Below are 16,496 nucleotides of genomic sequence, written 5' to 3' on the forward strand. Positions count from 1 at the left end.
GATCTCAGGCTGTGGCAGCATATTTTGGAAGAGCCTCAGAAGTGGTCAGTTTTGCATTGCATAGGAAGCTGAAGCCCTTCCCCACCAACATGGTGATACGCTCCGCAGGAGTCTCTTATGAGTAAGAATATGATCTTAAAAGTTCACAGAATACAGGTAAATTGATCTATACACAATCACTTTCATATGTCACGTTTTATTTGAAGCAATAAAATGTGTTTAATGAGCTGGGCAAGTCTCTGCTTTCACTATGCATTCCCATAATAAATTTAATGGAGTTTGGTCTTGTATGCTTTAGAATATATTTCTGCAATAACAAAATGTAAATAGACTTTCTCAGACACATGCTTTAATATTTATTATTTAGTATAAGGATATAGGAGAGAGCGATATATCACAGCTCTTCATAGAATACAAGCCGTAGAAGTTTTATTTGAATAACTTACAAACATATCTAGGGTGACCCTGAAATAATCTCCAGCTTTACTGCCCAATTTATAGGCAGCAAAATGGTGTGTGTGTGTGTGTGTGTGTTTCAATCCATAAGGAGTGGAAATTGCTTGCATCCCAGGCATGCAGGAAATGAGTTTTCCCATGACAAATCTCTCCCTATTTGCCAGGGAGCTGGCCACTCCTTTCTCTCCTACACCGCAACATTTTGCGCTCAAAGTTCTCAATAAAATTCTTAGCTCAGCATTAAAAATATATTACAGGCACTCCCCCTTTACACGTATTCACATATATGCACAGCACTGGGAGATGATAGATAGATAGATAGATAGATAGATAGATAGAATCATATTCGGAAATAGTGGGAGACTGCTGGAGAGTCCTTGTGACTCGCAATGAGATCCTCTCCAGAGCCTGAATAGGATGTCAATGAGAGAAGAGGAAGCCCCAAAGAGACCCAGGTTGCAGCAGGGTTTTGCTTAGGCTGCTCAGCCTCCCCATCTAACAGCTGGCATGTGGAGTAGCACAACAGCAGCAGAAGCCACCACTTTCCCTCGCATCCTCCAGCCAGCCTCAGAGCTTAGCTTTAACTCTAGGTATTCTGGTCTGGTTTGGAGAGAGAACAGGAGAGAGTACTGAAGAGCAGGGGGAAATAGGCATTTAAAGGCTTTTTAGAGGGTGCTCCCCACTTTACACAATTTCACTTATGCAAGCAGAACTATCCATATTCACCGCAAATTTTATTGTAGGCAAAATGCAGTTCTAGTTTTGAGTTTTTTGTTGTTACACTCAACAGCATCAGAACGTTATGACAGATACTGCCACTAATGGTTACAATGGATATAACATTAAATTGGGACAAAAATGCATAGAAGCAAAATTCCATCATTCTCATTGAAAAATTTGAATAATACAGTAGTGTGTATTGGCAATAAGTAATATGAAATTGCCCCTTCATGGATCACTGCCTTGCCGTGGCGAAGGGGCTTGAAGAACTCAGAGAAGCTATGAACTATGCTGAGCAGGGCACCCAAGATGAACAGGTCATAGTGGAGAGTTTTGACCAAACGTGATCCACCTGGAGTAGGAACCGGCAAGCCACTCCAGTATCCCTGCCAAGAAAACTCCATGGACAAAGACAACAGGCATATAAAAGTTATGACGCTGGAAGATGAGCCCCTCAGGTCGGAAGGTGTCCAACATGCTACTGGGGAAGAGCGGAGGACAAGTACAAGTAGATCCAGAGCTGATGAAGCGGCTGGGCCAAAGCCGAAAGGACGCTCAGTTGTGGATATGCATGGAAGCGAAAGGAAAGTCCAATGCTGTAAAGAAAAATATTGCATAGGAACCTGGAATGTAAGAACCATGAACCTGGGTAAGTTGGATGTGGTCAAAAATGAGATGGCAAGAATAAATATTGACATCCTGGGCATCAGTGAGCTAAAATGGACGGGAATGGGCGAATTCAGTTCGGATGACTATCATATCTACTACTGTGGGCAAGAAATCCGTAAAAGAAATGGAGTGGCCCTCATAGTCAACAAAAGAGTGGCGAAAGCTGTACTGGGATGCAGTCTCAAAAATGATAGAATGATCTCGATACGAATCCAAGGCAGACCTTTTAACATCACAGTAATCCAAGTTTATGCACCAACTACTGGTGCTGAAGAAACTGGAATTGACCAATTCTATGAAGACTTACAAGACCTTATAGAAGTGACACCAAAGAAGGATGTTCTTCTCATTATAGGGGATTGGAATGCTAAAGTAGGGAATCAAGAGATAAAAGGAACAACTGGCAAGTTTGGCCTTGGAGATCAAAATGAAGCAGGGCAGAGGCTAATAGAGTTCTGTCAAGAGAACAAGCTGGTCATCACAAACACGCTTTTCCAACAACACAAGAGACGACTCTACACATGGACATCACCAGATGGACAACATCGAAATCAGATTGATTATATTCTCTGCAGCCAAAGATGGAGAAGCTCTATACAGTCAGCAAAAACAAGACCTGGAGCTGACTGTGGCTCAGATCATCAGCTTCTTATAGCAAAATTCAAGCTTAAACTGAAGAAAGTAGGAAAAACCACTGGGCCGGTAAGATACAATCTAAATCAAATCCCTTATGAATACACAGTGGAAGTGAGGAACAGGTTTAAGGATTTAGATTTGGTGGACAGAGTGCCTGAAGAACTATGGGTGGAGGCTCGCAACATTATACAGGAGGCAGCAACTAAAACCATCCCAATGGAAAAGAAATGCAAGAAAGCAAAGTGGCTGTCCAACGAGGCCTTACAAATAGCGGGGGAGAGAAGGCAAGCAAAATGCGAGGGAGATAGTGAAAGATACAGGAAATTGAATGCAGATTTCCAAAGAATAGCAAGGAGAGACAAGAAGGCCTTCTTAAACGAGCAATGCAAAGAAATAGAGGAAAACAACAGAATGGGAAGAACTAGAGATCTGTTCAAGAAAATCGGAAATATGAAAGGAACATTTCGTACAAAGATTACCATAATAAAGGACAAAAGTGGTAAAGACCTAACTGAAGCAGAAGACATCAAGAAGAGGTGGCAAGAATACACAGAGGAATTATACCAGAAAGATATGGGTGTCTCGTACACCCCAGGTAGTGTGGTTGCTGACCTTGAGCCAGACATCCTGGAAAGTGAAGTCAAATGGGCCTTAGAAAGCACTGCAAATAACAAGGCCAGTGGAAGTGATGGTATTCCAGCTGAACTGTTTAAAATTTTAAAAGATGATGCTGTTAAGGTGCTACACTCAATATGCCAGCAAGTTTGGAAAACTCAGCAGTGGCCAGAGGATTGGAGAAGATCAGTCTACATCCCAATCCCAAAGAAAGGCAGTGCCAAAGAATGCTCCAACTACCGCACAATTTCACTCATTTCACATGCTAGCAAGGTTATGCTTAAAATTCTACAAGGAAGGCTCAAGCAGTATGTGGACCGAGAACTCCCAGAAGTGCAAGCTGGATTTAGAAGAGGCAGAGGAACTAGAGACCAAATTGCAAACATGCGCTGGATTATGGAGAAAGCTAGAGAGTTCCAGAAAGACATCTACTTCTGCTTCATTGACTATGCAAAAGCCTTTGACTGTGTCGACCACAGCAAACTATGGCAAGTTCTTAAAGAAATGGGAGTGCCTGATCACCTCATCTGTCTCCTGAGAAATATCTACGTGGGACAAGAAGCTACAGTTAGAACTGGATATGGAACAACTGATTGGTTCAAAATTGGGAAAGGAGTACGGCAAGGCTGTATATTGTCTCCCTGCTTATTTAACTTATATGCAGAATTCATCATGCGAAAGGCTGGGCTGGATGAATCCCAAGCCGGAATTAAGATTGCTGGAAGAAATATCAACAACCTCAGATATGCAGATGACACAACCTTGATGGCAGAAAGTGAAGAGGAATTAAAGAACCTTTTAATGAGGGTGAAAGAGGAGAGCGCAAAATATGGTCTGAAGCTCAACATCAAAAAAACTAAGATCATGGCCACTGGGCCCATCACCTCCTGGCAAATAGAAGGGGAAGAAATGGAGGCAGTGAGAGATTTTACTTTCTTGGGCTCCATGATCACTGCAGATGGTGACAGCAGTCACGAAATTAAAAGACGCCTGCTCCTTGGGAGAAAGGCGATGGCAAACCTAGACAACATCTTAAAAAGCAGAGACATCACCTTGCCAACAAAGGTCCGTATAGTAAAAGCCATGGTTTTCCCAGTAGTGATGTATGGAAGTGAGAGCTGGACCATAAAGAAGGCTGATCGCCGAAGAATTGATGCTTTTGAATTATGGTGCTGGAGGAGACTCTTGAGAGTCCCATGGACTGCAAGAAGATCAAACCTCTCCATTCTGAAGGAAATCAGCCCTGAGTGCTCACTGGAAGGACAGATCCTGAAGCTGAGGCTCCAATACTTTGGCCACCTCATGAGAAGAGAAGACTCCCTGGAAAAGACCCTGATGTTGGGAAAGATGGAGGGCACAAGGAGAAGGGGACGACAGAGAATGAGATGGTTGGATGGTGTTCTTGAAGCTACCAGCATGAGTTTGATCCAACTGCGGGAGGCAGTGGAGGACAGAAGTGCCTGGCGTGCTCTGGTCCATGGGGTCACGAAGAGTCGGACACGACTAAACGACTAAACAACAACAACAACATGAAATTGAAATATGGAATAGACGGGAGGTTGGGTCTTTAGTGTTAAGACCAATATATGTTTTATTGTTTTCTAAGAAAATTATGTGTCTATGGTTATTCTTTGTGTAATATGGTATTTGTGGTTTTTTTCTTGTTGTATCAATAAAAATCTTTTTTAAAAAATAAATAAAAAAAATTGAATAATAAATTACAAAGCAGAATCCACACCCACTTTTTGAATGCTAACTTTTTAAGCTCAGAATTTGAATTTTTTTTGTTTTTGGCAGGCTAGAAATTTTTAACTGTCAAACACTAATTAGCATTGCATGCTATCACAGGCTGTCTAATACTAAATAGCACTGTGTGTGATCAAAAGCTTTATAAAGAATATTGTTACATATCAACTGCCAAATGTTGAATACACTTGCATGCCAACCATGATAAAAACCTGCCAAATATGACAGTTGAAAACTACTGATATATCTTCCATGGATCCGCAGGTTCTTTAGTAGCTCAGGGAATACTCTATTAAATAATGGATCAAAGACTACTAGGCTTCCTCTACAAATACACAGCCACAAGGGAATACTAGGTGTTATGTCCAATACTCCCTGAAAGAATCTTCTGTAGCATACAGGGGCTTGGATGGCAGAAATGCAGACTCCTTTCTGAAGGCGCAAGTTTGGAAGCCTCCCATAATCTATCAGCTATCTATACTGTCAAATGCTAAATATCTTTGTGTGCCAGTTATTAAAACACCACAAAATGTCAGCTGTCATATAAATATTGAAATAAAAAATAATTGGGCACCAAACACAGACAATGCCTATTCAGAGAATACGCAAGAAACCGAGCATTTGAATATCTGAAAATGGACATTTGAGAGTCTAAAACAAATTTTAGCTCTTTGCATCTATGTTATAAGACATAAATTCACATGTTTCAGAATGTATTGGGACCATCATATACTTCTGAAAATGAATTTTTGAAAAATTATATTGGCCAAGATAATAAATTAACAAGAGTAAGAAAAATATTTATTTAATAATATTCATATACCATTTGCCATTAATAAATACTATTGAGGTAGTTTATAGGGATAAACATATGAAAACACATTAACACAAAGCAATACAATAAAAACACTGCTAAATACCAACAATATAGGGTAATTAGGTCAGTGCTAAAGGTCAGCAAAAACCTAAGCAATCAGGTGAGTTTTAAGAAACAGTCAGCCAGTATCTTCCAAATCACAGTGAGGAGGTTATTCGAGAGTGGACAGACCTATAACATTACTTTACTTTGTCCCTATTTATAATAGAAAACTCTGTCATGCCATTTCCCATTTGTTCCACTTTTAATCATTAGGGGTATGTGAGACAGACTATTGCAGTGGTTTTCAACCAGTGTGCCGTGGCTCCCTGGGGTGCCTTGAATGATGGTCAGGGGTGCAGCAGGCAACACTGGTCTCTGTCCCTCTTTCCTTCCCTCCCTCCTCTGATGCCCGCTCATGTCTCTGCCTCCCAAAGGCTTGCATAGCTGTTTGTTGCAGCAGTCCCAGCTACAAGCTCCAGAGGCAAGTGGTGCCTCTGGGGCTAGCCAGGGGCTACTGGTTGCCAGGAGCTGAGTAAGCAAGCAAGCAAGCAAGTGGGTAAGGAAGCCTGGCCAGTTAGTCTGCCAGCCCTTGCTGTTTGGAAAAGACAGACAAGTGGAAGGCTGGGCAGGCAGGCACCGCACTGGCTTTTCTTGTGCTTGCTGTGTGCAAGGCCTGCCTGGGAGCTGAGTGTCCAGGAGTGATGGTGGCGGCTGCCCAGAGTACTCCCAAGGAAAGGGAAGAGGAACCTGAGGGAACACTTCACAAGGGAGGGTGTTCAAAAACAGGTGAGGGGCTGCTGGCTCTGCAGGCAAGGGTGATAGAACTGGGCTTTTGAGGCTCAGGGAGCATTTCCCCACAGGGGAGCAGTAGAAATGTAGTTGGCCAAGGGAGCCATGGACTCAAAAAGGTTGAAAACCTCTGGACTATGGAGTTATCATCCTGGAGACCCTTGGCCAATCATGGCAGGGGAGGAGAGACAGCCAGGCAGGAGAAAACCTAACCATTTAACTGGCAGTCAGGGCCCAGCTACGGAAGTAGCTAGGTGTACTTAGGAGTTTGTCAGGCAGGATAAACCTCTTTAATTTTCCCAGGTGGAGGAAAAGGATGTAGAATGGGGCTACAGGTGTTTTGTAGAAGGAGTAAAAAGCAGAAAGCCATTCTAGGAAGAAATTGTTTTAATAGAAACAGTTCTATTGTGGAGAATTAGAAGTTCTTTTTTAAACCTGAAACAAGTGTTTCTGAAATAAAGTAAGTGCTGTGCCTTTACTAGTAAAACGGTCAAGCTTTATCCCTCTTTGAATGTTTGCTAATAAGCATAGTTGCCATTTTTATTGTGCCCCCGCTTTAAAATATATCTAGTTCAGGGAACAAGTTGTCAAATGAAGCCTACTATCAACAGTCCTTGCTGTGGGTTTATATTATATGCCACCACATATAGAGAACCCTGAATTCTTGGTTGTTGTTGAGAGGGGAGGCCAGGTTTAAATCACCCCAGACTCAGTCATGTTGCTCTGTTCCCATCTTCATGTGTCACATGAGGGAATGTGTCACAGAATGAGACAGTGGAAGTAAACTAATCACATTTAAATCTCCCATTGAAAGCCAGCAACTTTAAATTTAAAAATATTTCACCTTAACTGTATTGTGACATCACTGTTATTAGAAATTACAAATCAAGATTGTTGGTATAATTTACTTGAATGGTTAAAACATAGTTTTAAACATTTTAGTACAAAGTTCAGAATAAGAATATACTTTTGGAAGCTATTTTGTATGTACTGATTTTATGCTTAATAAAGCATCTATTCAGCTGAAAGACCACTCGTTTCACATTCTTTCTGTTCTACAAAGTACAAAGATGGTTGCTTATGAAGCATTTTGTACGGGGTCAGTTCTGTGGAACCAAAGCATGTCTTTTTATCATTAGCTTGTTAACACTTTGATATAGATATTTTGACGAATGTCTACTCAGATAGCCCTGTGTGAAATTACCTAGGGGGACAACTTGAGTCTTCCACTACAGGGTTATTAATATTAATAAATGTTTTACGTAAAGTGCATGACCTTGCATATCTCCCGCTCTCCAGTGAATTCTCTAATAATAGTATCCCCAAAAATTCAACTCATATCTCGGTTATGCGATACTGATGTTTATTTCACACATGAATGACCAGATTCTCAAGCAGCATGAAGGTGCCTTCACATTTTTGATTCGCATGCCAAAGAAGTGAAAATGCCTACTCATCTCTTCAGGTGTGCATGCAAGTATTTAATCTACTGAAATATGTTAACAAAAACATGGTTGAAAATTCAAGGTCAAAATAAAACAGCAATGATTTGGCTAGAAGTTACACACACACACACACACACACACACACACACAGACGACTACTACTACTATTACTACAGTGGTACCTCCATTTACAAACTTAATTCGGTCCGTTCTTAACCCGAAACCGTTCTTAACCTGAGGCGTGCTTTTGTTAATGGGGCCTCCTGCCGCCGCCGCCGCACAACTTTTGCTCGCATCCCAGGGCAAAGTTCGCTACCCGGAACACCTACTTCCGGGTTAGTGGAGCTCGTTACCTGAAGCATTTGTAAGGAGGATGGTACGTAACCCGAGGTTCCACTGTACTGTACTACTAATTAAGGGTACCAAGAAACCCAAATTTACTAGTGAAACCAGGAACATCTTTCACATCTCTTCTTCGTGTTGAAGTTTATTGTAGCACAAATTATTTACTTGATTTATTTATTTAATTTATCGGGGCATTAAGAACAGGTTATTAAGACTTTCCATATCAAAGAAAAACAAGCAAAGAAATAAAAAAAGACTCAAAGCATATATACCTATATGTTTTGTTGCAGCAAATATAGGAGCAAAACAGGTAGCAAAACAGGTAACTAACAAAATCTCCCTTAAATATACAATTCATAACCCGTGAACAAATAAGCACTAAGTGAAGCATTCAGGAAAACATCACAGAAGTAATCAACTAGCCAAGCGTAAAGAGGAAGAAAAATTAATTCAATCCGCCTCTAATATCACTCCATAAAGCCACATGGTTTGATGAAGAAAGCCCATCATGCTTTCTGACAGACCCATATTTAATAGAACAAAACCATTTAAAATAAAACCTTTCCCCCCTTGAATCCTTTCTTTATTCAACTGACAAGTTATTTTTTCATAAATGCCACCAACGAAATCTGAGAATACCACCCTTCCAAGCAAATTAGCTGTTACAAATTTCGAATTTCAGACTACCACCATATGGACCCCAATAAAAATGGAAAACATTAACTCCTGTAAAGTAACTTTTTGTCTCCATCATTGATAATGGACAACAGTGCCATAAGTGGATCTCGTGCCAACATCTCTCCTGTAATCAATTGAAAACCTTATTCCAAACCTTATAAACCCCTGGGCAAGTCCGCCTGATGTGATAAAATGTATCTTGCCCTCCACAGCTTGTCCATTAATCTGGGCTGGTACTGAGGCTCCAATACTTTGGCCACCTCATGAGAAGAGAAGACTCCCTGGAAAAGACCCTGGTGTTGGGAAAGATTGAGGGCACAAGGAAAAGGGGACGGCAGAGGACGAAATGGCTGGACAGTGTTCTCGAAGCTACGAACATGAGTTTGACCAAACTGCGGGAGGCAGTGGAAGACAGGAGTGCCTGGCATGCTCTGGTCCATGGGGTCACGAAGAGTCACTGTGACACATAGGAAAATTGGCAAATTACTTGCAGATAGACTCACATGCTGCTCATTGTGGCAGGCTTGTTGGTTCAGCTGAAGTTGCTATGCATACCTTTCTAGTAGCATAGTCAGTCCCTTATGAGTATATCTACCTCATCAACTTGGCAGCCCAGGGGACTCTCATAGGCAGGAGGAGCCAGCAACATGGGGCAGCACTGGTCTCTCGACAGCAGTGTTGCCAGTTGCTGAGATGATGCAAGGTAGTGTGGTGGCAAGTTCACAAGCATACCAGTGGAAGTGCTGGGTTGGTTCTGCCAGTGTACCTGAGCAATCCAAGCCTTGCTGCTGTTCTCCCCTTGCACTAGGATATATATATCTTATTTGATCCTTAAGACACCTATAGTGTTTGGATGTTGGAATAGTGGACTAGGTTAGATATAGCTTTTATATTACTGAATAAAAGCCCTCAGTAGTAACATTTGAAAACGTATCTTAACTCTATTACTTTCACTCTAGTAATTATTTTATTAGTTAATATTTGGCAGCTAGCAAACTGCAAAGAAGCCACACTTAAGATCTGTGGGGGGCTCTTTCTCCTCCCCTTTTAATTAGAGGGTTACCAGTTATTCAACTGATATAAAAGCTATTCTTACAGTACTTTGCATCTCTTTTCTACTCTACATTGGTTCAGGGCCATTAGTTTTCTACTTCCTTTAGAGGAGCTTATATCACGTTAGCCACAAGCTAAATAAAATGGCCTGCAATCAAGCCTTCTGTATTGTCCTGCCTTTGCTCAGAAGCAGCAACATGATCTTTGCCCTTAATAAGCAACTTAATTATCACTCTGCTAAACTGCATACTTATTAAATACCCCTAATAAAATCTCACACTGTTAATGACTGTGATGTGAGAGGAAAGCAATGAATGATGGCAAATATACAATGCAGCAGAAGAGACTATGAATATTAAGTATCTGCGTGATATATAGAAATTGAAATAATAATATGCCTCTCACACTCATGGACATTTAGATTCTTTTTAAAGATCTTACTGATAAATTTTAAATTGGGATATCTGTTGCAGAACACAGAAAACACATTCTCTGGTGTAAAACAACCTGAAGTTTGCATTATTAAGTCTATAGTGAGAAAAATATCCTAAGTCTGCCATTTTAAGCATGTTGATTTGAACTTAGTGGGGCTCATTTCTAAATAAACATCCATAGCCTCAGACAATTTGCTAATCATATTAATATATTTTCATAATGTCCAACTACAAGTTTAAATCAACAACAACCAATTTAAATCCCCCCCCCTGAAATTGAGTTAATATAAATTTCCATTACTCCTTATCCGATAACCTATGTAATTCAGCCTATCTACAGAATATTCTTAGAGTAATGATAAACCAATATAAAATAAATTAATACCATAAATGTTTCACTGAGACTACACACCTGCTCCAACAGGTAAGCATATGGTTATTGCTTTTACAAAACAATTTTAATATAAAATGTAACTAACCCATGGAAATGGTGTATGCATGTTTTGAAACTCAAGTAATGTTGGACTATTTTCCTGCAATTCAAGAAAGCCTGGGACCATTCAAAATATTGAAATTGCCAGCCAACACATAGCATTTGTAAGATTTGTTAAATGTGAAAAAGGTCAAAGCAAGAATTAATCATAGATAAAGTCACATAGTGGAACAACCAAGTTCAGACTGCATCTATCACAAACTGCAAGAATAAAAGAGCTCATTGGAAACAAAAGAATCTATAAGGAAGAAGCAGATACAAAAGTACCTAACTGGATGCATGGAAAAACAAGTTGGTATCAGGTTACAATTCTTACAGTTTGAAGAACAAGGTGGCCTCTAGAAGAGAGCCAAAGGTGAAAAGATTTACAGTTGTGGCAACACACCAACACATATCTTTAGCTGGAAATGAAAGTGTTCAAATCTCTCAAGCGTATGTAATCTGGAAAATACTTTCTAAAAACCTAATGGTTTTTTTTAAGGCAGCAGGCAATTCAAATCTAATCTAATAGGAAATTAGTTTTACATGTAAAAATAGGAAATTAATTTTACATGGGAAACGGAAGTATGTGCGGGATTGAATGTGGGTATGTATGAATATTTTTAAGGATTGTATGAAATGTATGTCTGTTTGTATATCTGTAATATGTATGTATAAATGTATCAATGTTGAATTATTCCAGTAAAAATTCTATTTAAATTTTTTTTTTAATTACATGTAATTGCATGTGAAGCACACCTGTCTGTGGATGTTGTCCCTAAACCAAAGAGATCTTAGAAAATTGCAGAATTTTGGCTTCCTTCAAGTACAGAAAACCTCCTTTACATGCAATGTTATGTATTATTTTAGTTATTCCTAACTTTAAAAAAGAAAACTTTGGCATGTTTAATAAAACAGAGGTGTCTAATTTTACAATTAAAGCATTAAAGTGTAAAAGAAAAAGGTTTGATACTGTAAAGTACAGCTTTTTAAAAAGAATTGTTTTATCCATGATGGTTCAGTATCAAGCCAAAAGGCAGGACATGTGGTTGTAATAAAAAAAATGGTTCAAAAAACACTGTACAGATACATACCTGATGCTTCTTGAACTTTCACCTTCAGACCTGTAAAATAAATTGTAAAAATTAAATTACCAATTTGAACTCCCCAGCAGAAGCTGGTGTCTATCACTATATTTATTCACTAGCAGATTTTGACCATATTTATTCACTAGTACATTTTGACCCTGAAGCTGTTACTAATGACAGATGTAAAGCTACCTTCACTACAGTAGCAAGCAAGGGAAAAATAACAATGGTCTTATGTGTGGTCTAGAAAGACTAGTCGGAATGGGGATGTACATTTGTACCCAATTAAAACCAATGAAGTAGACTGCCAGTATCCACACAACTGAATGAACCTTTAGGTGCTCATCTGAGGAACAAATGAGTGGCAATTTTTCCTGGAATGCAACATTTCACTTTGATTACAGGGCTGGAGTACCTTTCTGAGCTTCAGAGCCAAATTACTTCATGAGTAACCTTATGGGGACCACATAACAGAAACTGTCAGGTCCAGAGACAAAACGGGCAAGGAAGTAGGTGCAACTCTTCCTTTGTAGAGTAGGTTACAATCTAGCCAAAGCTTTCTGCACACATCCCTCTCCATCCAGAAAAGAAAGGGAAATCATTGCAGTCCAAGAACACATTTCAGTAAAACAAAAAACACTTGGAGAGGTTATGGAGCACAGCCAGTGAGGAATGTGGACAAGGGAGAGGCATCACAACTGGGGGAGTGTTCACCACCCCCCCTTTTTAAGAAAAAGCCAATGTGTTCATATGTGCGCGTGTGTGTGCGGGGATATGCGTACGCTTTGCCACCACAAATTAGCTTCACAAATGCCTGCCACTTGTGCTCTCAATACTGATCATGACTGCAGTGAGGGCAAAAGGTTAAATTCCCTCTGCCTTGCACACCATGGTGCCAGTATACCTTGCCCTCCAAATTAAAGAACAATCTTGCAGGCTGGAGTAAACTATATGCCAAGCATCATGTATAGTTGGTCTCTGATTTATACTTGCCGCTTCTAGTCCAGAGAATATTATGTGGCCAGAAGCTCACTAAATAACATTGACCTCTATTATGTGATGCTCACACAACTCCTGACCTTTCATAAAATGCCTTTTGTTGTATTTAGCATTGATCTAGCCACATTATATAGTTGTTAGCTACCCCCCCCCCAATTCCAGACAAAGAATACTAGCAGCACATTATACTATGCACATTTGTTTCCTATTCCAGGTTTTAGTATTAAATGGTGTTTTTAAAAAACACCACACACTGTAGAATCAAATGTGATAAAATGCATTTAGTGCCAACAAAGTCAAAGCTGAAGTAGTGTTTTTTACTGAATGAACAGTGATGGATACAATAAAATCCAAGGGAAAGCTGATATAATGGTATTTCCATCAAGAAAAATAAAAGGATATTAAATAGCTAGGGTGCAATCCCAAGAATAATCCCAAAAGACTGACTAGGTTCTGTACATGTGAAGAGAACTTTTGAGCTTCCTATGTTGCATGTGAATCTCAATTTAAAAGTGATGCAGGGGGAGAGGAAGGATGCTTTTGGATGCTTCTGAATCACATAATCTCCTTTCCCCTCTTATGTTCATGAGTTTTTTAAAAGAATGTGGAGATTAATGTCATTCACACACACACAAAATTCAACGTAACTAAGTAAAAAGAGAACACTGATGTAGACTTTTGACAGATTCAGGCAAATGATCTTATATATTCTCCACTGGATGCTCATCTTATTCATGAAATATTAAAACTGTATACATTACTAGAGTCACAGGCATGTATCTGTGCCTTCAGACTTTTGAAGATAGGATGATAAACATATATTGATTTTTATTTTTTCGCTTCTACATTTTGTCTTTTCAGAAGTATCAGCCTTTAAAAATGAGATTTGGTAGCAAAATGATATTGCATATAAAGAAAAAAAATTACATGGATTTTAATTTTTTTAAAAACAAACAAACAATTTTTAGTCAGCATACTCTTCAGAATATTAGGAGGAAAGGATGTTCTATTTTTCCTCCTTAGGAAATATACTTAGTATTTCACACCAGTAGCATAATGCTCCCTTCCCTACTATTGTCTTAGAGTCAACACACACTACAATTCTGGTTTGCAATCTTTGACTGCAGCGACTGCTCAAACCGGTTTATTTTATTTCTAAGTTTATATCCTACCCTGCAAAGGACAATCAGGATTCCCAAGGCAGTAGGACTGGATGTCACAGCAAATTGTACAAGTGGGAGGACTAGGCAAATTAAAAATGCAAGCTTGAGGATGGAGAATGCGATATATGAGAGATCAGTTACTGGGATATATATATATATATATATGAATGATTTTGCTGTGGGTACAAATGATACATTTCTGCACCTCTAAAGAGTAATGGATTTTGTATCCCTAAGATTATCTTCCTGCCAAATGGCCTTGTGGACTAAATGATAAGCATCTTAAGGGGAAGACTATCTCATAAAATCTCTTTGTGCAAAGCGCCATATGTATCAAAAACAAGTGTTTCAAGATGCAATGATACTTTTGAACAATTATTGAAAACCAGACCGTTCTTGAAACACACTGCTATCTAAGCGGCTCTAGTCTGAAAGCCCTATGCATACTACTTTTGATTCCAGTTGATCCTGCTCTAAGGGGAAGTTGGTACATCAAGGCCTGCACCAGAATATTTGCTCCTAGAGCAGAACTAAACATGTTGCTAACATGGTTCTTGCTTGAGTGCAAGATTATTCTTTCACTAATAGATCAGGGCACTAGCAGTGTAGGGGTCTTGAACCATTTGCATCCCTCTGTGATTCTTATCTGAGTTGGCCCCTCTGCAGCTGCTATTGGCATGGTGGAAAATATCTCCCATTGAACTAAATAAGAGATGTTTTTCTTTCTTGTGCTAACAGCAGGCACAGGAAGCCCAATCTGGATTGGAACCACAGGGGGCAAATACTTAACACCCCCTATCCCAATGCCAGGGTGCCAATCTAGATCAGCCCCCTTCCCCTATGCTGGCTATTTGTGTAAGAAAACTCTTGCACACGAATGGCATAATGTAAACGTTGAGCCTTAGCTCTGTTGAAGTCAACCATCGGCTTGCTCAGAGCTGTCCATGGTCCTGTAGAAACTGCTTCCAACTGAACTCCAGCTATTCTGCATCTCGCTTTCTGAGCAATGCATTTCATGTTCATGGCTGCAGTTTCTAGCTGTTCATTTCAGTACACACTATTATCTATTTCCTTTCTTCTGATCAATATTTTCAGAGACATGCTTAGTATTCCTTTGAACAGAGCTTAATGTTCTGGAGTTATTTTTCAGCAACAAAGCCATATGTAACAAAATCAAGTTTACTCAGTTGGACTATAACCAAGTTTACAACATGATATCATTTTATGGTTAAAGCAACTATAAAGCTATCATTTTTCTCCTAGCAGGGATTTTAGTCCATTTCAAGACAAGATGTCTCAAACGCAGAACAAAAACAGAATAAAAACAATTGTACCCAACTATGAAGCAGACAACCTTGAAACTAAAATTAAAATTGCTTGAAGTCGCTTGAAGAAAGAATGAAGCAAAAAACTGCATATACCATGATCTTCACCCCAAATTGTTCGAGAACAAATAGGAACAGGAACAATTCAATTACAGCTAATTTATCTTCCAGAACATTTACCTTTTCTACAATTTTACATCATAAATAAAATAAACTTCTCTTGATTTTACTACTGCAACTTTCTTATCTCTGGTATTCCATTATCTCATCTCAGCCCTCTCATATCTGTCTAGCATGCTACTGCAAAAAAAATTCACCTTATGTCTCTCATGTGACATTCACAGGATCCTTGTCCTTATGCCAAAGCCCTGGCCTTCTGCCCATGATCTTCATTCCCACAGCTCCACCAACCAATGTCCAAAGGTCTCTGCTCCCTTGAATGACACTTCTCTTGCTGCCCCATATGCTTGGAATCACGTGTTATCTGACAAGCACAATGACAATGCTTGTTCAATAAATATTAACATGGCTATGATTTCACTATAGTCAAGCCTAAGTGTTTTATTTAGCTATTGTTAGGAACTGAATTTAGCATTTAAATAGTGTTCAGTGAGTGGCACTGCCTAAAGCTAATAACTAGAGTTGCATTTGTTTCTGACTCAATATATGGATTGCTTAACCAAGCTTTGCCCTCTAGAGGGTCACACTTAAACATATCTGTAGAGCAGGAAGTAAATCTGATGGCATTATGCAACACTAATTTTGTTGCTAATGTGCAGTAGTTGCTTTCAATCGGACACTGAACAGGAAGTTGTGGTTTCCTTTTGGCACTTAAATACTAGCATTTGCATTTTCAGAATAATTTAAGATATTACTAACAGTGAATTATTCAGTCTATTTAATACTAAGAAGATGCTAAGATCACAATCAAGCAATATACCTTTTTTTCTCCAAATAACAGAATATGCATTTAAGAGTCAGAAATGAAATTTCCTTGGGCAGTG

General features: G+C 39.3%; 1 protein-coding gene and 1 long non-coding RNA gene across 7 annotated transcripts in view; one reads left to right on the top strand and one right to left on the bottom strand.

Moving 5' to 3' along the window:
* The window catches only part of IQSEC1 (IQ motif and Sec7 domain ArfGEF 1), a 309,426-nt gene that overhangs the window by 240,715 nt on the left and 52,215 nt on the right, over positions 1–16,496 (bottom strand). For all 6 annotated transcript variants that reach the window (XM_080996701.1, XM_080996703.1, XM_080996705.1 and 3 more), the window contains exon 2: positions 12,012–12,041. In XM_080996701.1, coding sequence (XP_080852827.1) covers positions 12,012–12,041 — 30 coding nt within the window. The remainder of the gene's footprint in view (positions 1–12,011; positions 12,042–16,496) is intronic.
* Positions 12,276–15,716, top strand: LOC308472205. Its single transcript, XR_013983348.1, has 2 exons — positions 12,276–12,514; positions 15,431–15,716. It is a non-coding gene; the product is annotated as an uncharacterized lncRNA (long non-coding RNA).

Source organism: Podarcis pityusensis, assembly GCF_964106645.2.
Source record: "Podarcis pityusensis genome assembly, chromosome: 2".
NCBI classification, from domain to species: Eukaryota; Metazoa; Chordata; class Lepidosauria; order Squamata; family Lacertidae; genus Podarcis; species Podarcis pityusensis.